The following is a 23511-nucleotide window of genomic DNA, read 5'->3' on the forward strand; positions in this document are numbered from 1 at the left end:
CCTTTCGCTAGGTGGTTCGTCTGGACTAGTGACGGGCGTTGCCTTGGCCAAACGTGCGGCTTCCGCCGCTGCCGCCTCTTCCTTCTTGCGTCTTTCCTCTTCCTCTCTTTCTTGCTCCCGTCGTTTCAATTCTTTCAGCTCGAACTGCGTTAAGAAGACGGAAAGTATTAATTTTTGCATATCAAAACCGTAATGACTGCACAGCAATTCTGAGCATTTAAATAGCATGTTTGCATTACGATAGAAAGTTCTGAGATTTTTGAAAAATTTTTGTTATAACCTTTCTTAATTATGAAGAAACTATGTAGCTACTTACAGTAGTAAGTCGGTGCAAGGCACTAAACCTTTCTTCTTGCGCAGCTGCCGATTTTTCGAAAGCCTCGTGTTTCTTGATCAAATTTTCAACTTCGTCGATAGTGTGCTGCAGAAATTGCAATTTTTTTTAAAGACATTTATTCACACAATTGAAAGATTTTAAATTTACACCCAAAAATCATTACTTACACCGAGTTCCTGGCTCATAAGATATGGTTCTTGAGCAATTAACCATGCTTCAGCAACCGCCGCATCTCGAGCAAATTGATAGACTTCCAGAACTGTGGCAAGTATTAAATATTAGATATAATAAATATGAAATATTAAATACAGTGTATTATTGAATTTTGCACCTTATTAATTTCTTAGTTTACCGTGTTTCAAAGATTAAAAAAAATATAATATAATAATTTGAGAATTAAGTTACATGACAACTATAAAATGGAAATATATTTTCGGGTAACTTACTGAGCTGCAAGTTCTCCCAACGTTCCTCCCATCGGTGCAACAGCGCGTTTCTGTGATCGGTCAGTGCTGCAAGTTTTTCCTTTATCTGCACGCTAGCGTAATGATTTCTAGCGAGTAAATCCTTGCCGAGATTAATGCACGCCATTAGATTATCCTCCCTGGCGTCGATTTCCGCCTTCAAGCTTTGATGATTGTTCATGAGTAATTCGACGCCGGCGACGTCGCGCGGTTTCTCGGACGTGTTCATCTGACGTACGACATCGTCCATCCAGATCATCAGAGTCCGAACCATGTTGAAGAATCTGAAGAGATCGCCGGTGTCCTCCAATTTGGTTCGCCTACCGTCGCACAGCGATTGCAGATTGTTCCACGCCGCCACGACCTCGGCCTCACGATTCGTGATTTCCCGCGCTTTATCGCCGGCGTAGCTGGCTTGCAGTTTGGCGGATTCTTCTTCGATCTGCGTAACCTGGCTCTGCAATGTGGTCAAGTCTTGGATGAAGTTAGCGTGCTTACGTTGGAGGGCCGACACCGAGCCGGCGTCGCGGCCAAGCTCGTCCGACATGGCGTTCTGCTTCTCCAGGATTCTGCTGAGAACATCCTTGCAATCGTGGAAGAACTTGTGCAGCTCGCGACTGGCCACCAGCATCTGCGTGCGGGTCTCGATTAGCTCGAGCAGATCTTGCCAGACCTCGTTCAGCCCGTCTTTCCATTCGGCGATCGTCGCCGCGTCGGAATGCCCGGTGGCGATCAGCGAATCGGCGATGCCGTTCACAGCCTCCACCCGCTCGGAACCGATCGCCTCGGTGTCGCGGGCGAATTCCTTGAATCTCTCCCACAGCAGAGTCACGTGATCGTAATCCTGACCTAGCTCGTGGCTGCCGGCAACCAGTTCCCTTTCCTGGATCCATTGCTCGAGATCGTCGACCTCTCGATTCAGCATGAACAGCTGCAGCGCCTCGTCTAATTTGGCGCGTCGCTCACCCGCCAGATCTTTCAAGCCGGCGTACAGTTTGTCCACCTGCGATTGCTTCACGGAGATCTGATCGGCCAGCGGATGCTGATCGTTTATGAGCTGCCGAGCGGTCTCGCCGAGCTGGCGGATCGTGTCCGCGTAATCGTCCACCGCGTGCTCCAGCGATTCGTGCTTCTTCATCAGATTTTGGGCGGAAATCTCGTCCTTGCCGCGATCTTCGACCATCATGTAGAGCTCCTGCTCGCTCATCCACGACTCCGCCTCGGTGGCGTCGAAGAAGTATTGCTGCGCCTTCTCGTTCTGCAGCAGATGTTTGTTCCTGTCGTCGACCGCGTGATTCAGCTCGCGCCATTTCTCCGTCAGTTCGGATATCAGTTTCTGGAACTCGGGGCTGTCCTCGTGTCCCTCGTCGATCAGTTTCTGCCCGTTGTTGCACACAAGATTGATTCTCGGCTCGTGGTTCTCGATTTCCGTGCGCAACGACTGATTCTTCTTCTTCAACATGTGAACGTTAAACAGCGAGTTGCCGTATTCGGGGCTGGTCGCCTGCGGTATCTTTTCCGCGATCCACAGCTTCTCGTCTTCGACGTCGCGCCGGAACTGGAAGGCCTCTTTCTTCTTCTCGAGATGCCGCTGGCGATCGATCAGCGGCGCTTTGAGCTGCGCGAATCTCTGGGCGACCTTCTCTTTCTTGCACTTGATCTCTTCCATCTTGTCGTCGGGCACGGTGCGCTGCAGGTGTTCCGCCTGTTTGTCCAATTCGGTCACCTGTTTCGCTTTCACCGCCATTTGCGTCTCGATCATCTGTTGCTTCTGCATGAGTATGTTCACCGACGCCAGATCGGAGCCGGTGTCCGTGCTTTCTATCTGCTTTTCCAGCTCGTTCATCCAGGAATCGATGTCGTCGCAAGTCTGATGTATCAATACTTCGCGATTCGCGTCGAACAGTCTCTCGCCCTTGTCGTGCGTCGTTGTCTCCAGCTCGACGAATTGTTCCGCCAGTTCGGTCACCTTCGGCTTGATGATCTCGGCGAGGTCCGGCTTCTGCTGTATCAACTCGTCCGCGGCCTGCTGCAACTGCTGCAGGCGGTCCTTGTTGCTCGCGATTTCCGCCTCGAATGCTTGATGACGAGTCCACTTGCTGTGAATGGTCTTCGCGCTTCTGTAAGTCTCGTCCTGAGCGGTGATATGTTTCTCCTGCACCCATTCGCCGAGCTCCTCGCAATCCTGCAGGAACATCTGCAGCTGAAGCTGATCCTTGAGCTTCTCCATAAGCTGATTCGCCTTATCGCGATTGATTCGTCGACGATCATTGATGTTCTCGGCCTTCTTCTTCACCTTGTCGGCTGCGAAGTGTCCCTCATCGACCAAACGTCCGGCGAACTGCACGACGGAATTGATCTTCTCGTCGTTCGCGTCCATGGTGGTCATGAAAGCCTCGTGTCGCTTGATCATGTGCTCCGCTTGCTCGAAATTCGCCGGTGTCTCGTCCTTGGCGAGGATGTGCTCCTGCTGCGACAGCAGCACTTCCGCTTGGCGCGCGTCGCGATCGAACACCTGCAGATTCAGAGAGTTGGACAGCAGGTTCTGACGATTCACCCACATCTGATGTAACTCCTCCCAGCCCATCTTGAGCGCGTTGAGCCGCTCGCGCAGGAACATGTACTGCGTGTCGCCGTCGCCAGCCTCCGACGTCAGCCGCTCGCCGTACTCCATCATCTTCTGATAATCGTCGGTGTAATTGTCGATCTCCTCCTTGATATTCTGATGCTGCGTGAGAAGCTTCTCGGCATCGGCGAGACTGGTCGGCGTGTCCTCGCTGGCAACGTCGGTCTGCGTCTTCGTGAGCCACGTCTGGAAGTGATCGAGATCGCGCAGGAATCGATGGAGGTCGCCAGCCTCCTCGAGCTTCGCGTCGCGCTCTTTCAGCATCTGCGTCAGTTGCTCCCAGATCAGATGGATCTGCGCGATCCTCTCGCGTATCACGGCCGCCTCTTCCGGATGTTCTTTCTGTATGATCTCCGCTTCCTTCTCCAGTGCGTCCAGCTTCGCCTGGATCGCTGCCAGATCGCGCTCCATGCCGCTCAGTCTGCGCTGCAGCGTCATCACGCCGGTCAGATCCATCTCCAGGCTGTCGGTTTGCTGGAGAATTCGCTTCTTGTCCTCGATCCACGACACGGTCTCGCGACACTCGATGTGGAATGTCTGCACGCCGTGCGCGGAGTTGAGTTCCTCGCGCTTGCCCTCCGCCTTCTCGCGCAGCTCGGCCCACTTCTGATTCAGCTCGTTCTGCCGCGCGATTATCTGTTCCGAGTTCGGGTGCTCGACGTGAAGCAGCTGCCTGGCAAGTTGATTGACGACGGCGACGCGGGACGCGTTCGCGTTCATCTCCTTCTCGAAACCGTTGTAGCGGTGCTTCATGATCTCGACGTCCTCGATATCCTTGGCGGGCACCATTGTGTCCAGCATCCTGTTCTTCTCGCCGATCCACTGCTCGACTCCGTCGGTCTCGCTGAACACCTTGTACAACGACAAGGCGTCCAACAGCCGCTGCTTCCGTAGCTTGGCGAGCTCGAGAAGCTCCTTGTACCTGTTGTCTATCGAAGTCAGCCTCTCCAGAACCTCCGGCGACTTGGCATCTTGCTCGCCCAGAGAGGATGCCTGCTGGTGAAGCTGCTCGATAGTCGCGGCGTAGTTCTTGAGCTCGTCCGTTACGTCCTTGTGTTTCTTCAGCAACGACTGCACGTTCGCCTCGTCTCTGCCGACGTCCTCCGATGAAACGAGTCGCAGAGTATCCAGCATCCAGATATCTATATCATCCGCGTCCGCGAAGAGCTGGTGATAGTCGACCGCCTCCTCGAGTCGCTTTCTTCGGAAAGCCGCGAGATCCAGCAGATGGTTCCACATGGCGAGGATCTCCTGAAGCCTCTCTCGGATGCGATCCGAGCCGAAATGCTGCTGGCGAACCAGCTCGTCGCCGACCGCGGCGACAGTCATCAGCTGCGGCTCGTGCGACTGTATCTCGTTCTCCAGTGCCTTGTGCTTGGAGAGCAGCAGATTGATGGTGGTGAGATCGTGGCCGATGTCGCCCGTCGATACAATTTGCTCCTTCTCCTTTATCCAATTCTCCTCGTCCGCCATATCCCAGTAGAATTGCCAGAGTTTCCGAGACTCCTCGAGCCTGGTACGACGCTCGATCGCCAGCCGGACCAGTTCGGCGTACGCGTTCTCCAGTTGTTGCACGCGTTCGACGATGATGGCCGGGTCACACGGTCGATAGCCGTCTCCATGCTCTAGGAATCTCTGGCTCTGTTGCACGACGGCTTTGACTCTCTCGCCGAGGACGTTGATATCCGCCTCGACAAGAGAGTGCTTCTGCAGAAGATCCTCCACGCCCATGAGATGCTTGCCGTAATCGTCCGTCAGCAATCGCATCTTGATCTCCTCCATGCTGTCGAGAATGTACAGCATCTCCTGGAAGTTCTGTTGCAGCTGCAGCGACAATTCCAATCGCATCCGCCTAGCGCGGAGCAATTCGAGAAGATAGTTCCACAGTCGCAGGACGTTGTCCTTGCGAGCGTTAATGCGCTCGATGTCGTGATAGTTTTCCGCCTCGAGCTCCTGGGAGACCGCCATAACGGCCTGCACGCGCTCCTCGTAAGCGAATATATCGGTCTCTATAGCCTCGTGCTTCTTGGCGGCGGCTTCCACGGCGGCGAGATCGAAGCCGAAGTTGTCCTGCGCCACCAGTCGTTGATTCTCCGACAGCCATGTCTCACGCATGCTGGCCTTGCGGTTGAATCTAGCTGCCAGCTGCTCCAACTTCTCTTGCCGAATCAGTTCCTCGCGAAGAGCCAATTCCCGCTCGTGTTCAGCCTTCTCCAGCCTCTCCCAAGCTTTGTTGATGTCGGATATCATCTTGCCCTCCTTCGGCGTGTACGGTTTTTGATTGTTCGCGCGCATCTTCGACTGCAGAGTGAACAGCAGCACCTCGAGATTGCCCTTCTCCACGAATTTCGGCGGCTTCTCCACCGTGCGGTAGTTGGAGAATTGCGAGAGCTGCGACTGCACGCCCACCAGAGAGTTCGCGAACCTGCGATCGCCGAGCGCCTCGATCGTCGCCTCGATCCAGCGCAGCAGGTCGCTGGTAAGGCTCTCGTATTCGTTTATCATACGGTCGTTCTCCATCGCGATGCCGACCACCTTGCCGATTCTCTTACCCTGCACAGTTTCCTGCTTCATCTTCGAGAAGTAATGGTAGTACGTGACGACGTACGTTATGATGGACTTCTCGTCCGGATGATCGACAAAGATGTCCTCGGCGTCCAGGAGTTTCGTGAGACCGAGCTTGTCCTCCGCGACGTTGAACGCGTTGTTGAGATTGTGTATCGCGTTCGATTTCGAGAGCTTATCGAATTGAATTAAGTCCGGACGGTGTTTGTGGATGATCGCGTTGAATGCCAGCCCGTCCCGCCACGACGTCGTGAAGTTCCTCACGTTCACGTTGTGGTAACCCGCGGTCTTCATCTGGCACCACAGCAGTAGCGCGTCTTTCGCGGACTTGGTCTCCTGATTGTCCGTCTCCTCGATCGTGATGTCCTGAATCTGGAATCGCAGGATTATCGTCCAGATAAGACCCAAACTCAGACGCGGATTCCCGTCGACGATGTCGTGGGAACCCATGTTCTCCAGATGCACCCTCTGCTCGCGCAGGAATTGCAGAGCCTTGTCCACGTTCTCCAAGCAATGGATGCGCATCTTGCCCTTGGTGGGGCGCGGCAAGCGCTCACCCGACAGGATTTCCAAGAGCCTTATCAGCATCTTGCCGTCCCGCAGATCGGCGTACAGATCGCCGATTCGGCACGAGCATCGGACTAAGTGGGAGTTGACCCATTTCTGGAAAGTCTTCTTTTGCACTAATTCACGCTCACCTGAAAAAATCACGGCAATTTTAATGTCGGTCAATGTTTCATTAAAACACGTCATATTAACTCAATTTTAATTTCAGATATAACAGAATTATGCAATAAACGTTATTCGATATCGATAATAATTAAGATAAAATTAAGAAATAAGCCTTGGATGATTAATGTAAGATTTATACCTCGAAGATCGAATACAACTTTATCATAATTCATCTTTAAATTCAGCAGCACAAACACATTTTTAGTATCTTTAAACGATCGACATTACTGTTGTCTGGTAAATTATAAATATACACTAATAATGTTTCCAACAGATTCACGTAATGCACATATTTCAACACACAGTTACATATCTCGACTCAATCTAGTCTGAGAAGCAACTACTTGAAAGCAACTACTTGGAGTTTATCAAATTCTTCAACCGATTATCAAAAGGATGTGGTTGGTTGATTCTAACGCAAAATACTTTAATGGAGACTTACAGTTTTATTTTTAAACGTCATTCATTACGAAATAATATTATAAAATAGAACATTTATTATAAAATTAATAGATCAAACTTTCTTTTACTTTTCGGAAAAAAAAAAAACGATTGTAATAAGAGACGATTACACATATGAAACATCAATTTGCGAAACGATCAAAAAAAATTCTGGACAAAGTTTCGTACCAGCTAATGCCTTGATGCGTGAGCGTTCGAAAAGTCTCGAGCTCGAGTTTCCCCCGTCGTATTCGTACTCGTCGACAATCTCTTGCTGCAGCGTAGGGTCCCAACCCCCGCGCACCACCGAGATGTCGGTCGTCATTTTGTCAATCGGACCAACAGCTCACTTCTGCTTAACCCTTAAAAAGGGTGCACCTGAAAAATATCGCAGGAATTATTCAGTTTGCTCGGCGTCAAAATATCGTCGAAGAAATTCTTTCGAGTTATTTTCGGCATTCAATAAAAAAAATTTGTTTTCTGAAAACAAATTAAATTTTTATCGCGAACATTGTGTTTCTTTTAAACCTTCGATCGTAAGTCCGGGAAGCGTGAGACCACGCATAAAATAAATGAGAACGTAATAATCATAGGAATTTCTTCCTTTTGTTGCCTACGCAGCGCAATGGTAAGCAACAATGCGGTGCACGGAACGTGCCGTTGGCGAGCTACGGTCAGCCCGTTGCCGTGTTAGACAATTTTTATGTGCAGATAAGAATTGCATGGTAATCTTATCTTCTTTTTGCGCGTATGACAGATCTAACGATGCTTAATAATTAAGTAAACAATAAAAAGACTTTAAACAAGTTACGCAACACGTAACTTCAATGACTGCAATGCATTGTACACATCTCACAGTGTAAAAATGAAAAAAATCAAAAATTCAATAATTTATTATTTGATTAATGAAGTAAATTTTTCCTTAGCACAACTTTTAATTTTTAATACAGCTATTTTAGCAAGTCTTAAATCTTACTGAAATAATTCAATAACATACTCTTAACTTTTTGCACGCTTCCTTTTCAGCATTCTGTATGTGTACAGTCTTACAGTACGATATAGATATGTCCTTTCACAAAAATCATAGTATCTGAGAGTAAATAATGATAACCGCGCAAATCCGTTTTGAGAAAAGCTGCGATAAATAAGTTTTACTGCCTTATTTATGGATATCATCGTGTAATAAAAATCTTACACGTCAGATCTATTATTGGAACATTTAATAAGACATATTTCCTTAAATTAACACCCACACGTCATGTGTGCACGGCGCCCCGCGCGACAAATGATACAACCGAGAAGAGGATAAAATTTTATTCCACATTTTCCTTTTACACGTGGAATCTTCTCACCTTCTTCCCGATCGTGCCATTCCGCGAAGGACGCCGTTGATTTCAAATTCTAAAAACGTCGTGTCATAAAAATGTAAAGAAGTTATTGTGTCGCAAGCATCGTCCCGAGCGCGAATCCATCTTCTGCCACGTTTTCAATTTTTTGTTCAGACCTTATCAATGTGTCTCCGCCGCTGGCTAATTGCACCGCCGTAATCGTTAAGTTTGCGGGGTCACCGGATATCAAGAAGGTAGTATCGTGTGTACTATAAACGCGCCCATGAAGTGTACCCAACTCGATGTGTGTCCATTTAATAACGTGTTACGTGCTCGCCTCCGCGTGGGAGACGCACCGCCTCGCTCACCATGATTACATCATGCGAATGATGTCACACACGCGAAATACACACGTCGCATCGGCGTCGCATCGGGCCCCGCGAAGGTAGCTAAACACGGGAAGGTAAACGCACGCTCTTTCCACAAAGTATTGAATTTTTTAGATCAAAATTTCTTAAGTTTTTTAAATTTGTGTTAAAATTGTAAATAATTTTTATCGAAAACAGTCTATTTTTCATGCATATAATTTAAATGTATACAAAGTTTTCGTGAAAAGACACAATGTGCTGATAGGTTTTTTATTTATAAAATAGTCTGAATAAGAAATATCAAGAATTCGCTTACGTCACGTAACGGATATAAATTATTTAATTGATCAAACAAGTTCTTTGTACTGAACTTACAAACAAACACGAAATATCGTCGCTCACATGATTCAATATTAAAACGGGCGGCATAATTTAGAGCTACGCCTAATTAAACGCTCTGTCTAATTTATGACGGTCCGTCGCGGGCGATGTTTACTGATTAATACTGATAACGTTCACTGCGAACGGTTGCAGCTGCAGCTGCACAAGCGGTTACAATAACATCATTTTTCAATGGACCGAATGTCACAGGTAACGTCGGCGCGTTACGCATAGCGCACATCCATAGTGCGTGCAAACAAATTCAAGGTAAACTACAGTAAACCAATATGGGTTACTTAATAATGAATACGACATTGGGTAGAAATAACTCATAGTAGCCGGAACGCAAACACTGTCCGCGATTACATTAATCTCCTGGAATGAAAAACTCTCTGCGATTACAATTTCCACCTTTATTTCGCTAATTCTATTAATTCTTTATCATCAGCAAACAATATTGAAACTCATTGTCACATTTAAAAAAAAAAAAAACGTATTAAATCATGCTATCGACATTAATTTGTTGTGTATTTACTTAAAAGAAAAGGTGCATTAAGGATATTATTTCTAACTAGAATATTTTCTCGCAGATAGCATCGAGAGCTCATTTGAACTTCACACTTTGAAATAACAGATCGATCGCATGGAAATCGCGTCTCCCTTTCGAGCGACGTTGAAGGTCCGAACAACGCGAGCATGAATGGCATTCTTAAATGTCTGGACAGTCACTTACGGTGAATTAAGAGCAATTACGCGAGTGCCGTCATACTTAATGGCCGACATAGTGGGAACGTGTACAGATTAATGCCTTCGTATCCAGTGGGCGGAGTGAAATGAATCACAAAGTGAATGACACGATAATCGAGGAAGGTCAAATTTACTGGCGACGCTTTCTATACTTCTGCACCTAAGAAGCGATAGAATGCAGGCTCCAAATCACGTTTCTCAGAAAGAATCTACAAAAGTGCACGATAACTTTCGAGAAAAGTTTTATTCTCAAAGTGCACGCGCATATTCGACCATTAAAATAACAAATTCCATCCCTAAAATACTAAGTTTTAAATAACTCCTGTTTAGATAGGCAATTTATATTTTTCTTCCGATCGCAGCAATTTTGTAAAGGACCCCGCACAAAACCATGGAAAATTGCATTTCGGTCAAATTTTTTGAAACTCTGGGGATCGATAGCTTATGATCCCCTGGGAAAAGTCTGTGAGTATGAAGCCCCACAAATCAAATGTTGGGCCTCCAGAATCATTGGAAGGGTCAAAAACTGCCAACAAACCGTTTATTTTAAGTAATGTTAGATATCCATCTATCCAAGTATTAGAAAGTGTCTTAGATACGAGTAACTTAAATGTTAATCACATTTTAGAAACAATTGAACTTACCATTTAAATACTCACGCACGCACATACATACACCACACACACACATATACACACACACACACGCGCGCGCACACCTATACACACATACATTTTCACATATTTTAACTGTCATACATGTTCGAACACAATCGCAGATAAGCAGGTAAGAGCAGTACAGTTGATAACTCATTTACTTAAAATAAACCGATTTTTGGCAGTTTTTGACCCTTCCAATGATTCTGGAGGCCCAACATTTGATTTGTGGGGCTTCGTACTCACAGACTTTTCTCAGGGGATCATAAACTATCGATCCCCAGAGTTTCAAAAAATTTGACCGAAATGCAATTTCCCGTGGTTTTGTGCGGGGTCCTTTACCGCGTTACGCTACTTCAAACAATAATGTTTGAAAGTTTCAGTTCCATTCATTTTGTAACATAAAAATGATGCGAATGTGCTAAAATGAAAAACTTGCCCCTTTTCAGACATGGATTCTATTCAGCGTAGCGATATCCGAGCAGGCACTGACCGTTCCCTTCCCTTCCTTTTCCTTTCTTTTCTTTTCTTTCACACACACCATTATGACGGTGCATTGAATATGCAGAATGTACATAAAGAAGCCGACGGAACGAGAAAAGCGTTGGCGTAGACGAGATTTTTAGAACAACAGGCTATAAAAGCTTTCATCAAAGTAATTTTGGATTGCTGAAAAATAAGGAACTTGTAACGACATATTCTTCTGCGGTCAATCTATCGCTGCGATCATTAAACACTCCACTGAATTAATGATGCAATAAAACGTGTCGATAATACGGATGTGAAAAGTTTCTCTTCGCAAGCTGTTGAAGTAATATCGCTGATTGGAAAGTAAAGTACAAGATTCAGCACAGCGCTCTTCCATCGTACGTGCCCTTTTTTCAGCAAACGCTTCAACTGCGATTACATATAATGGGTATGTGCTGTCGTGAGGAGCTCGCTGATGAGCGGGGCAAAAATGGAAAACAAGGAGCTCATTGTGCATCGGGACGAGAACAGCCGGTCTCTATGTGCACCGAGTATCTTCGCGCTGCTTCGACGCTCACACGAAAGCGGAATTCCGTTGTTTAAATACATCTAACCTGCCCTCGAAATCTTTATTTTATTACGCAGATACGAAGCTCTTCATTCTTTCAACGACAGAGATTGCAAATTATCGATATGTGTTTTCAACTTTTTACTTTTCGAGAATCTCCACGAAAACTAATTAGATCCGTAATCGCGATGAGTTTAAAGGTCAAAACTCATATTTCAGAGACGCTGGTAAAAGTCCAGTGCTAATTATCCATTTACGCAGAGCGATAAATGTTTACTTTCCACATTACGATGATATAATCGATCGTCGCGATCGATGAAGTACGCAACTCCTTGATTTTTTCAAATCCCTATCGTGAAATTTACACCATCATCCATCTCTCAAAATATCGCTGTCGTACAATTTGCAAAGAATATTTATAAAATGTCACGACCTCAGCGATATATTTTCGTCGTAGCTAGCGAAATCGAAAACAGATAAGCGCAATGCCGTTGACTTCTTCCCGCGTCGCAAATCTATCTTTAGGTTCGGCCGAAAGAACAGAATACACACGGCCGGCGCCCCGATTTGTCGTCTAATCGGCGCGCCGTGCAAATTAAGTGGCGCTTGAAAAGCGGTGCGCTCGCGCGCGCGTGTTTCTACCCGGTTTGAGCCTTCTTCCGTCACAAAAGAACCGACTCAGGCGCACCGCCGTCGCAACGCCGAAGGTAAGATGAACGTGGCACACGCACGTACACATACACAACGCCGAGTTATTGATTTTCCGAGCGGAGTCACCGCGGCGCCGGTGTCCACGGCGAGGGAACACCTGCATAAGCATCGTGTGCGTTGGAGGGGTAATATCTGCGTTTTTAACCTTTCACCCTGAATATGGGAAATGTCCACCCTGCGTGCTTTCGCTCGCAAGAACTTGTCGTCCTGTGCGCGAGATTCCCTTTGCGCGACACTTTTTCCTTGGAATGGCGGCATAAGTGGGTTTTCGATATTTGCAGGACATTTGATCGCTCAATATTTATCCGCTATCGCGCAAAGGAGATAACAAGATTGGCAAAATTTCCCTAGATCTTAATTAGAAAAAATGAACGGTAATAATAATGACACAAGTCTAAATGTCGAATGCATAGAACCATCGCGACTGCGTGCTGCTGTTATCGCTAAAAAATAATTTTTAATAATTAGAATCGTATCAAAAGAAATGTCGCACGATATAGATTGCTATTGCAAATAAATATCGCATCGATAACGCGCGGCTTGATTTTATATTTCCCCGATAAAATATTGCGCTCGCCTCTTGCGGTTGCGTACAGATCGGACTTCAATGTGTCAATAAATGTCAACTTTATAATAAAATGTAGCGAGTATTTTAAGAAAAAAAAATAAGCGTCTGTGACATTTTAATTTGAGTTTATTGAGCAGTCGAAGTAGCTTCTATCTCAGCTTTTGCGGATGAAGGTTCGAGTGAATTTCCAAGTTGCAATGCACACTGATTGGATAAACTGATTTCTCGAGTTGGACCGCTCCCAAGGATTTATTATCCTTATTCATTATCTCGAAACCGGTAAAAAGAATCGATCGCGCTCCGACGCAGTATGCAACCTTTATATCTTGCCGCGTCACTTCAAGTCCTTTCGGTGCGCCCGATCGTTCTGACGTTTCGGCGCGAGTTCTTCAGGAGCGAGTTGTTTTCGTCGGGGGGACTCGCGTCCCCCCCCCCCCCCCGCGGCAGTAAAAGTATGCATCGCGAGATATAATCAGAGGCCGTTACACAGAGCGCACAATTGTACGCCGATGGTAACGCGCTTCCCACCGTCGCAGGCTTTTATCGCGAGGGAAAAATCACGGAGGCGTGAAGCGTGGGTAAACGCCCTTACGATGACCCAGTTCGCAGCGTGTCCCCGTATATAGCGGGGATGCTGCGCCAACTACCCCCCCCCCCACGCGCGCTGCTAACAGAATTTCGTGAGCGGATGCTTGATTCGGCGACCTTTGGGAGATAGTTGGCTCCGGCGCGGCAACTAATTCGCTGCGCTATCAGCGATCAATTTTATTACCTCCGAATTAACGATAAAATAAGTTACGATTGTTATAATTACTGAACAAATTTAATTTTATGATTATTAAAGAGATGCGATTTTATAATTGTTGAAAAAATTCATAAATTTACAATTGCTAGAAAGGTGTGAGAATAAAAAAAAGAGAGAGAGAGACTCTGACTGCGTTCGGAAAATTAGGGAAAATTAGGGAAAATTAAGGAAATTCCGAAGAAACGGCGCGGGGTGAACGCCCTTGCGATGACCCGATTTGCTCTTTCCTTGGCCGCGACACGGGAGAAACGTCGTCGTCGTCGGCCGCTAAAGATCGCGGTACTCGACGGCACGGTCGGCCACTTGACCGTGAATTATGTGGAATAATATCAAAACTGCCAGCGCGCGACAATCTGAAATGTGCTCGCGGTTTTCCCAGAATAATTTTGCTAACGATTCGACGGCATTCCGTCGCGTGCCGCGAGGAACGAAAAGCTGAGTCATAAAGCTTCCGTTGCTCTTATTAGAGTCCCGTTAATGTTATGGTACGAAAGAATCGCTGCTTCAGGTGTTATAAATAGCGTCCGCGGATACGAGAGGTTTCGGATACCCAGTTGTTCACGATTAAAATCGCATTTCTCGAATAGCTGATCGCCGACCGCGTCACTACGAATTGTTAATTGCGAGTAATTAGATTGCCTCTGGTATTGGCGCGATGTAATGCGATTAATTATAATTCTTTCGCTGAATTATTCTAATGTAGTTCAAGGATTTTTTCCAAAAAGAAAAAAGAAAAGAAAAAAAAAAAAAATAGATTTAAGCACACAGCAACGCTCTGTTTTAATTAATTTTACTTGTCGACTTGACTTTTGAATAATTTCGAAGTTCTCTCGCGTTTCGTACGAACTTAATCATCGCGTGATATTTTTGTAGAAACTTCTCCGAATTTCACTGAATAATTACCAATGTCTCGATTCTTTATACCTTAAAATTGAAAAATAAATTGATTAAAAATATATATAAAATCTGACATTTTGCAATCAATATTATCGTAAAAATAAAAAAAAGTAATTAATTTGCGGCAAGAAGAGTGAAATAGCTTCAAAGCAATCGGGTATTTAAATAGACATCACCTTCGATATGGCGTAACAGGGAGATTATTATAAATAGCCTGCAATTGTTGCATTAAATGAATAACATTAAATAAAGACATTACGTACTGCCAATGGCATTCAACATGGCTCTCGCCAAGTGGCTGATAAATAATGTAACGTCTCAGCAGCTCGCTGCATCTGACAATAAGTCGATGAAACACGTCGATTTTTCGCTCTTGGCACAATAATACTATAATATTTTTACTTCAAAATTATAGTAAGAAAAGCGCGAATAATTTGATTTTTCTCAATTTTTAAACTGAGACTTTTGCAATTGTTCACTGAAATTCGAAGAAGGCTCACGCGACGATTAAGTTCGTACGATGGGACAGGAAGCTCGCGCAATTATTCACGACGCCAATGAAATCCGCCGCGAAATAGAGCAACGAATTAGGTCGAACTGTGGATATGTCGTTTCGGCCTCGGGCGCAATTCCCTGCCCGTCGCTTGCACGGAACTTGCAACTTCCGACATCAGCAATTTTCAGTAACTCGTACGTTCCGTTCGTCAGCCGCTCGCTCGCGTCGACGAGCGATCAGCAAATCATCTCTCCCTTCAAGTACAATCGCGATCATTTCGGTCCAATCGATCGAACGAAGTCGTTCTCGCGTCTTTCCAAACGTAATGATTCGAAACGATAATTGAGAAAGCTTCGTACTCGCTCGCGTGGTCATCAGCGTAAAGTGCTCGCCGTAACAAAACAAGTCTGTCAGAATCAATTAGCAACGTACTCATTCCGAAGTCCTTCGCAATTTTTTCGATTGCACGACCATCTCGTCTCAGGATTTCACATTTTAAAGTAAAAGAATATCTTATCTCTTGCACTCTTAAATTGTGTGTGAAAAAAGAATGAGAAAAAAACAATATTAGACAGCAATACGACGTGAGATTGATTAAATAATCAGCAGCCGAGCTCTTTACATGCCAATTAGAGATGAATTACGTTAAAGAAATCATTCAACTGCTTCCACAAAACACACACATCTAAGATGCACGTAATTAGAATTACAAATTAAAATGCAAGCGATTAAGAAACTTGAAGAGATCAACTTTGATAGCGCTGATATTCTTTGTGGAATAAATTTCGCGATTCGCGCTGTAAGTAAATTTTTTTTCGAAAAATGCTGCTCTCAAAAAATTCGCGATTTCTGACACACGCGTTTGCGTGCGCGCAATAAATAGACATTGTTAATTGAATCGCACGGAAGTGACATGTGACTAACATTGCACGAAGATACGCTCGATGGAAGTCCCTATTTCTAGACAGAGAGCCGGTAGTTGTTACTGTGCACGCAGCTACGTCACGTCCGCATTTGCGTTAATCTGCCTGTCGAGCGACTTGGTCGAAACATTTTAGTATACGAACAGAATGTCGCTTTAAGTTCCGAAAGTGAATTCTATCGGTACGTAAAATTTTACTACTACAAGTTTTCATGCGTTGCGCAATATATTATTTAGATATTAACGTTATTACATTAAATATTCCAATGGCAAAATCTCTGGCGCAATCTGCAATTTATCTCTCGATCTCTTCTTCTGACATGCACGAATACGTCGAATCGCAAAAAATCGTCGCAACGGTACTTTGATCGATGTCTCCAGTTATTACTAGACAATCGAAACTGTAAAACGCCTGACGCGCGCGATTGCATAATCTCGAGGAATGGAACACGATAGTTGGAGAAAAATAGAGAAATACAGTTAGCTTGATATTTTACAATACGTCGACAATGATTTTCGCACACAATCAATCGATGGTGCTTCATGCGTGCCTTCTAATTTTTAATTATTTAAATTTGCACTGTCAAAATAATAATCAATCTTATTACAACAACAGAATTGTGCCTATATTATGATAAATAGGACGTTTTTATTCTAATTCAGTCTCACATGCTTGAGAAACGCGTTTAATATATGAAAAAAAAAAAAAAACTCTATTCTTGTAAAAGAAAATTATTAAAGATAATGCAACATTCTTTAATAAGAATTGTTATTTAAAATCTAAAAAATCTATATTTAAAGTCGCTAGATAATTACGAGGCACTTTGTATCACACAGTATAAATCTTCACAGTAAATCACAGCGCGATTCATAAAAATCCTTATAAAAGAATGTTAATATCGAACATTTGTTTTCGAGAAAAGTGTTCTTTCCATTAAGCTTCAAGCGTGCAAATAAATAATCAAAATGTATCACACTTTATAATCCTATTTGCAATATTCCCTAAATTACACAAAACACAATATGTTAAAGCTAATTTGCCGCTCCCATTAAATCCTCTCACAAGGTTTTCAATGTTTTACAATTCGCGCTCTGCATGTAAAACCTTATCTCGCCGAACGAGGCTGCGCCTAATCGGCGCGTAATCTGAATGCGGCAACGTCTGGGTCGCATCAAACTAGTTTCGTGGACGGAAGCGCGCGGCTTATTAACAAATCGATACGAAAGACAGGTATCGAGTCGACGGAGCAGCGGTGCGGCACGACATACCGCCTCTTTCTCCCTTGTCTATAAAAAGAATGGTACGAGCACACGCACGCACGCGTGTACACGATGGAAAGCGTAATTATCTAGGTACATCGCACCTATATAAACGCGATCTCCGCGCTCTTGAAGCCCCGCCGAGGCATTTTCCGCTCTGAAAGTAAAGCGAGAGAGATTAGATTATCCGCGTTCGATAGTTTTCCACGAAAGCGGGGTTACGCCTCGCAGAATCGATCGTATAATGTAAACAAAAAAAAAAAAAAAAAAAGCATTGATCGCCGTAAAAAATTGCGTTCGCTATCGCGACGTACCGTGGCTATATTTTCATTGTTTTCATTCACGTGGCGTTATATTGTGCAGTTTTCTTCTACGTTCTGATATCGTTTTATTAATGGAAAATCAAATTTTATTAATAATTAATTAAAATCAATAATGAGTTAATAGTGAGTTCCACCTGCTTTCTGACATCTTATTTCGATATCTTTCCAAACTAGATAAATTCTATAAATTGTCGCGTTTAAAATAATCGGCAAAGTATAAAAAAAATTCTCTCTTTAAGGTACAATGCGCTACGTATTGAGACTAGCGCCATGCGGAACTTTTGCGGTGGTTTAATTTTATCAAGCATATAATATTCAACGCGCACACACACACAAGGGCTCGAAGGGGTATCAAATATCTACGTTGGGATCAGATTTGACCTCGCAACAGTCGGGAATGAATATTAACGTATCGCGTAGCCTTGATCTTTTTCATTCGTGTCCCGCACAGTTGCACTGCAAATATTTGGACCCTGAGCTAACTTCTATTTCCTAACGCCTCGCCGTACTCGCGAGAGGTGATATCACAGGAGTAAATAAACCGCCTAATTAGCAGTGTCATGCGCTATGCATCACTCCTGATTGAATTACTTGATCTTATTCGGGAAGAAGAACCGCCCGCGCGCGAGAATGCAACGTACTTCGCGGAACTTCGGCTAAATATAATGTTTGTACCTGTCTTCGTGCCCTGCAAGTTTCTATAATGCTATACTCGCCTCGGGAACGCGTTTGTCGAGTTCGATTTCCCGTGTGTGCGTGACGTTTTCTATTTAAGCTTTCTGTATACGATATTGAATTGCGAGTTTCAGCCTTTCTCCCAAGCTCATTGTATTTTTACCACTAATTATCTAATATGCGCTGTATATCTAATCTAACGAGATTATTAGACTGATTCGCTGCATAATTGTTGCTTACATAAATGCATCCGCTAAAGTAAATTCGCGAAGAAATCAATTGTAATTCGAAGTCCGTATATTTTGTAAGCGACTCCGATGTTCGGAAAGATAAGATCCTAGCGTTCCGATTAGTAGTTCAAACAAAAATATCTGACACTGATATGTGCACAACTTACGTGCGAGAACATCGAAGAAAAAAAAAAAAAGACCGCAATTTTATCTTAAGATATCAATTTAAAAAGTATTGAACTGAGTTTACACAAGCTGGAATTTTTTTTCTTCTTTTGGAAAACCTGATTTTTAAATGGAATTTTTCATACAGCAGTTTGGCATCGCAAAGATTTTGCTTTTACAATAAAAAACGTTTCGATATAGTCCTCTTTTGAAGTGAAAAATTAAATTCCAATCACGCTGCATCGTCTGAATAATTAAGATCATTAATATCTTTCGACAGAATAAATGAACAAAAAAAGAAAGGTTAAAAAAAGAAGAAATTTTCTCGAATTACACGCTGCTCGGTCGACGTAAGCGACTTCAAGTGTCACGACAAAGTAAAATCTGGACTTTCGCTCAAGCGTAAACAGATGTAATATTATATCTCGGGGCTCACACGCTCCGTCGATTGTATCTCAGCCAGATAATAACTGTACCTACGAAGGTAACCGCTGAAGGTAACCGCACAAATATATTGTAGTCCACAAGCGTGTAATTTGCAATCTTACTATTGTCGTTCGCTAGTTGTAACTTTGATGCTCCGACTTTGTCGGTGCGCTGTTGAATAATTGACCAAGTTCGAGTTCGACTTTGAGTTTTCTCATGTGCATAGTGCGGCCGTTAAACGACCAAGTTGTGTTTTTTTATCAACAAAGTACAAAAGTTAAATACCGCGTTACGAAACAGTATTTCCCTCGCGGCGAAAGGAGATATCGTGGCACTTAACAATCGTCCTGTTATTCAATTACTTCATGATACCGAAACTAATCTTGAACAATCAAAAGATTGTCCAATTGTGACTCATTAAAAGCACGCGACGCGACTTGCAGTACCTTTGAAAAATCGTTAAAAGCCTCGCAATATCGCTTTACTATGACGTTAAAATATCGGAGCTACATTTAGAACTGTATTAATCGTATACAAAGAAATCAATTCTCAATTTTTAAGAGCACGTCAAACTTATCCAAGCTCGAATGTCTAAAAAAAAAAGTCTATTCTTAGAAAATATGAATTTTAAGCATTGATTGATTTCCATTGAAGGCTGCAATCAGAATGTTATTCAAATCGTGAAAAGTTGCAGACCGGAGTCGCTGCCGTATTGAGTCTTCGATGCGAAACAGGAGCGATCAGTTCCGTCATTAATTTATTAATATATTCCAGAGACGCGTATGGTTCACTGCTGGCGTACGCTATGACGTAACTGTAAACACTACGCCCGCCTGAATTGATCAAGTGACTTGCGATCGAGGGCGTGACACGTACTTAAAATATGTGTCAGAGGTCAGTAACGGATTGTATCGATGATTAACGAGGAAGCACCGCAATCGCAGCTGTTCGTCCGGTCGCGAAAAATATACTTTCCAAAAACTTATCGCGCGCTATTATCGCGCTTCACACGGACGACCGGAAGTGCTATTTTCCGGGGTTATTCCCCTCGCATTCGCTTCGCACGGTCGTGAAACTGCACTTCGAGCGAGTGTGTCCGCTCGACGATGCGGCCAAACCCGCCGACCTTAACACTTCGCGACATTCAGCCGCTCGATTTCGTGCGATACAGCGTGACTCAGCTCCTAGATTCGGTGTCGTGACGAAACCCAATCGCTACCGCGAGCGGCTCTGCCAATGTGCGAACCGATACAAAAGCGATTAAGCGCGCCGGCTCGTCAAACTGCTGAAGTAGGTCGTTCCTCAAAACGCTCTCCGTATGCGCGAACACGGGAATAAATTAAGAGAAGATAGCGTACGCTTCGCTGTGTAAACTTGGCGAAAATCCTGTTTCTCCACTTGCCTCGCCGAGAGTTAACTCGCTTTCCCCTGAAACAGCGTTAACGTCGTTGCGTGTCCTCCCGAAATAGCGCGTGCCGCGTAAACGATACGGCTTCTTCCCTCTCGTGCGAGCGCACGTACGATCGCGTGCACGCAACGCACGCATTCACTTCCGTCGATGCGGCACTCGCAGAAGCTGTGCGCGTACAGATGGGACGCGGAAGTGACCGTATAAATCGAGGAGACTTCGCCGCTTCGATGCGTCTCGCGCGCGACGCATCGCCGCAATTTCATTCACGGTCCATCCGTGTCGCGGGGACAGGAAGTCAAGTTTCGCCCTTTATTCCGAGCCAGATAAGAGTTAAATAGTTACGTGGCACAGTTACAGCATTGAACACATGACGCTCGAAGTACAGCGAGAGAAGCTTTGAAAGTGTCATCGGAAAAAATAACTCAAATGCCGATGAAAAGATTTGGAGCTTACGTAAAAAATATTGTTCATTGAACAACTTAAAGCTGCTTGCGTATATGAGAACGTTTTTCGTGCAAAAAATATAGTGAAATGTAAATTAAGCTGACGAGAAATTGTTAATTCAGCGGCCGATTTAGCTTCTACTCCTCGGCGATGAAAAAATAACTCAAATGCTGATGAAAAGATTTGAAGCTTACGTAAAAAATATTGTTCATTGAACAACTTAAAGCTGCTTGCGTATATGAGACCGTTTTTCGTGCAAAAAATATAGTGAAATGTAAATTAAGCTGACGAGAAATTGTTAATTCAGCGGCCGATTTAGTTTCTACTCCTCGGCGATGAAGCCGCGGACACGTTCAATTCAATAAATCGAGATTCGTCCGCACGACTACGTGCGCGATAATGGTCCTTGAACGATAATTCTTACATAATAGCTTATCTAGAAATAAAAGTCGCGAAGTCAGATCGATGGGAGCCCCGAAACTTTCGCAATAAAGGACGTGCAAAGATGATTACGTTTGATTCACAACTTTTCGCCCGCTCTGCAGTCCGCTCGATAAATCTAATCTCCGTCCTGCAATTTTTGGAGCACTTGCTACACGCCACGGCGGAGTTGCAAGCAGGTACAAGGACGAGTTTATCTCGATCGAAGCGCGCGAGATCGCTTTATTCGCCCTTCCACGCCCATTGACATCAATTTAAAATTAAACCAACACGCGTGCATGATCGCCGTTAGCGCGAGGAGCTCACCGTCGCGCTCGGGCATCTCGCTCGCGAGTATTCACATCCGCGACACCAAGTTTACAACTGCAGAAAACGCAGAGCCGCGTTTCCGCCGCATTAATCTCGCCGATACGACGGCGTTTTACGAGCGGCGGCGAGTCGCGTTCGATTCGCCGCTCGGCGCTCTCCGCGTTCAATGGAAGCGCCGGGAAATTGGGTCACCGGCAGATAGATCGTCTTGACAGGTGAACAGAACGCCGCTGGACGAGCGGAGTAGGCGACGGGGGGTGAATGCGGGGGTAAAAAGGCCGACGCCGTAGCGGAAATTAAAGTCGGCCGAACACGTACGTTCGACGGGCGAGTCGCCGATAGAGATACGAGTCGAAATGTGATCGCAGGAGTGGGCGATCGACGACGCCTCGCGCGGGATATCGCGCGAGGACGAAAGCCGACGGACGTGTACGTTTGCGTGCGGCGTCGGCGGCGGCGGCGGCGGTGATGGCAGCGCGACACGAAAATTACACCCCCGCGCTCATAGCCGATGCGATTCGATCGCGTACAGTGGGACACGTTCGCCAGCGGCGGTGATAGCGGCCGCGACGGCGGCGGCAATCGATGCCGGCGGGGCTCTGCGGATTCGTCGTCGTCGTCATCGTCGTCATCGACGACGGCGACGCCGCGATCCCGAGCGAACGAATTATCGACGATACGACTCACCTTCGCGATACACCGATATCGGGAATTCCAGCGCGACGTGTTCGATTTCACTGTACAGTGCTAGGGAGAAGAGTCGAGGCGGCCGCACGCCATTTTTATCTACAATATCCACCCGTCACTGCGGCGGTGGCGGCGGCAACCCGAAGCCGCGCTGTCTCTCCGTGCCGTTCGCGTTTTCCGACTGGGAATGTGTACACAGTGGGTACTTACCCTCGCGTAAGGACACCCGCGGCACCGTCCTGTCCCGCAACTCGCATAAAAGTCTCGCCCGGTGCACCAAAAAAAATACCACCAAATAACGATCCAACAACGATCCACCCGTCCACACACTCGACCGGCGCGCAACCAACTGACCACGCACGACGGCAACCTACGCCGCGGCAACTAGTCCCTTTACGTGAAACGCGGCGCTTCGTCGCGTCGCGCACGCCGCCACGAAAAAATTGGAAGAAACGAAAACGAGAAATGCCCGCGCGACCGATTTCGCTTCAAAGCCTGCGATAAAAATAAAAAATGCAGCAACATGGCGAATGTATACTTCAGAGATTTGCAAAAAGTTTATTTGATTTGTTCTCAGGTGTCGCGACAAAGAAAGCTGGCACGCCTTCGATTTTGAATATACTTATCAATAAAAATTATATTTGTAAACCTAATAATACGTATATATGTATACAATATACACGTTTGCACAATTTTAATCAATTAACAATATCTTTTTTGAAAGGGAACATTGTACGTGAAAGATGTTCGAAAGATATCTCGTCATAACCTTCAAGTATGCACTTTGCGATAAAACATTTGAAGTAAAAATAACACAACCTCGTTGTTATATCGATATTATAATTATTTGTATTTCTCACCCGACAGCGGGTGAGTAAAGAACGAATTGATTTGAAGAAATAACATAATATCAGCACTTCCAGCGATCAGTTCCATTTTACTGTACCTGTTTTACACCAGCCGGCGTAGGAATACAAGTTCGATTATGACATCATCGGTCCTGTTTACTCGTGTTCTGGACCGCGGGCACGCCCCATCCTCCGTGTCACTCGTTACAACT

The 23511-nt window shown here is 45.2% G+C and overlaps 1 protein-coding gene across 9 annotated transcripts in view; it reads right to left on the reverse strand.

Moving 5' to 3' along the window:
• Positions 1–22821, reverse strand: part of beta-Spec (spectrin beta chain) — a 32230-nt gene extending 9409 nt beyond the window's left edge. For 8 of the 9 annotated variants that reach the window (XR_010890156.1, XM_067354769.1, XM_067354767.1 and 5 more), the window contains exons 1-6: positions 22662–22821; positions 7355–7543; positions 784–6690; positions 505–596; positions 317–421; positions 2–144 (exon numbers count right to left, since the gene is read on the reverse strand). Coding sequence is in view for 8 of the 9 variants with exons in the window: in XM_067354769.1 (XP_067210870.1) it covers positions 2–144; positions 317–421; positions 505–596; positions 784–6690; positions 7355–7490 (6383 nt within the window). In the remaining variant the exon portion in view is untranslated. Of the gene's footprint in view, position 1; positions 145–316; positions 422–504; positions 597–783; positions 6691–7354; positions 7544–22451; positions 22607–22661 lie in introns of those variants that run through there. The other variant, XM_067354763.1, reaches the window with a different exon arrangement.
• Positions 22822–23511: the final 690 nt, after the last annotated feature.

This window comes from Linepithema humile, chromosome 5, assembly GCF_040581485.1.
Source record: "Linepithema humile isolate Giens D197 chromosome 5, Lhum_UNIL_v1.0, whole genome shotgun sequence".
Classification (NCBI taxonomy): domain Eukaryota; kingdom Metazoa; phylum Arthropoda; class Insecta; order Hymenoptera; family Formicidae; genus Linepithema; species Linepithema humile.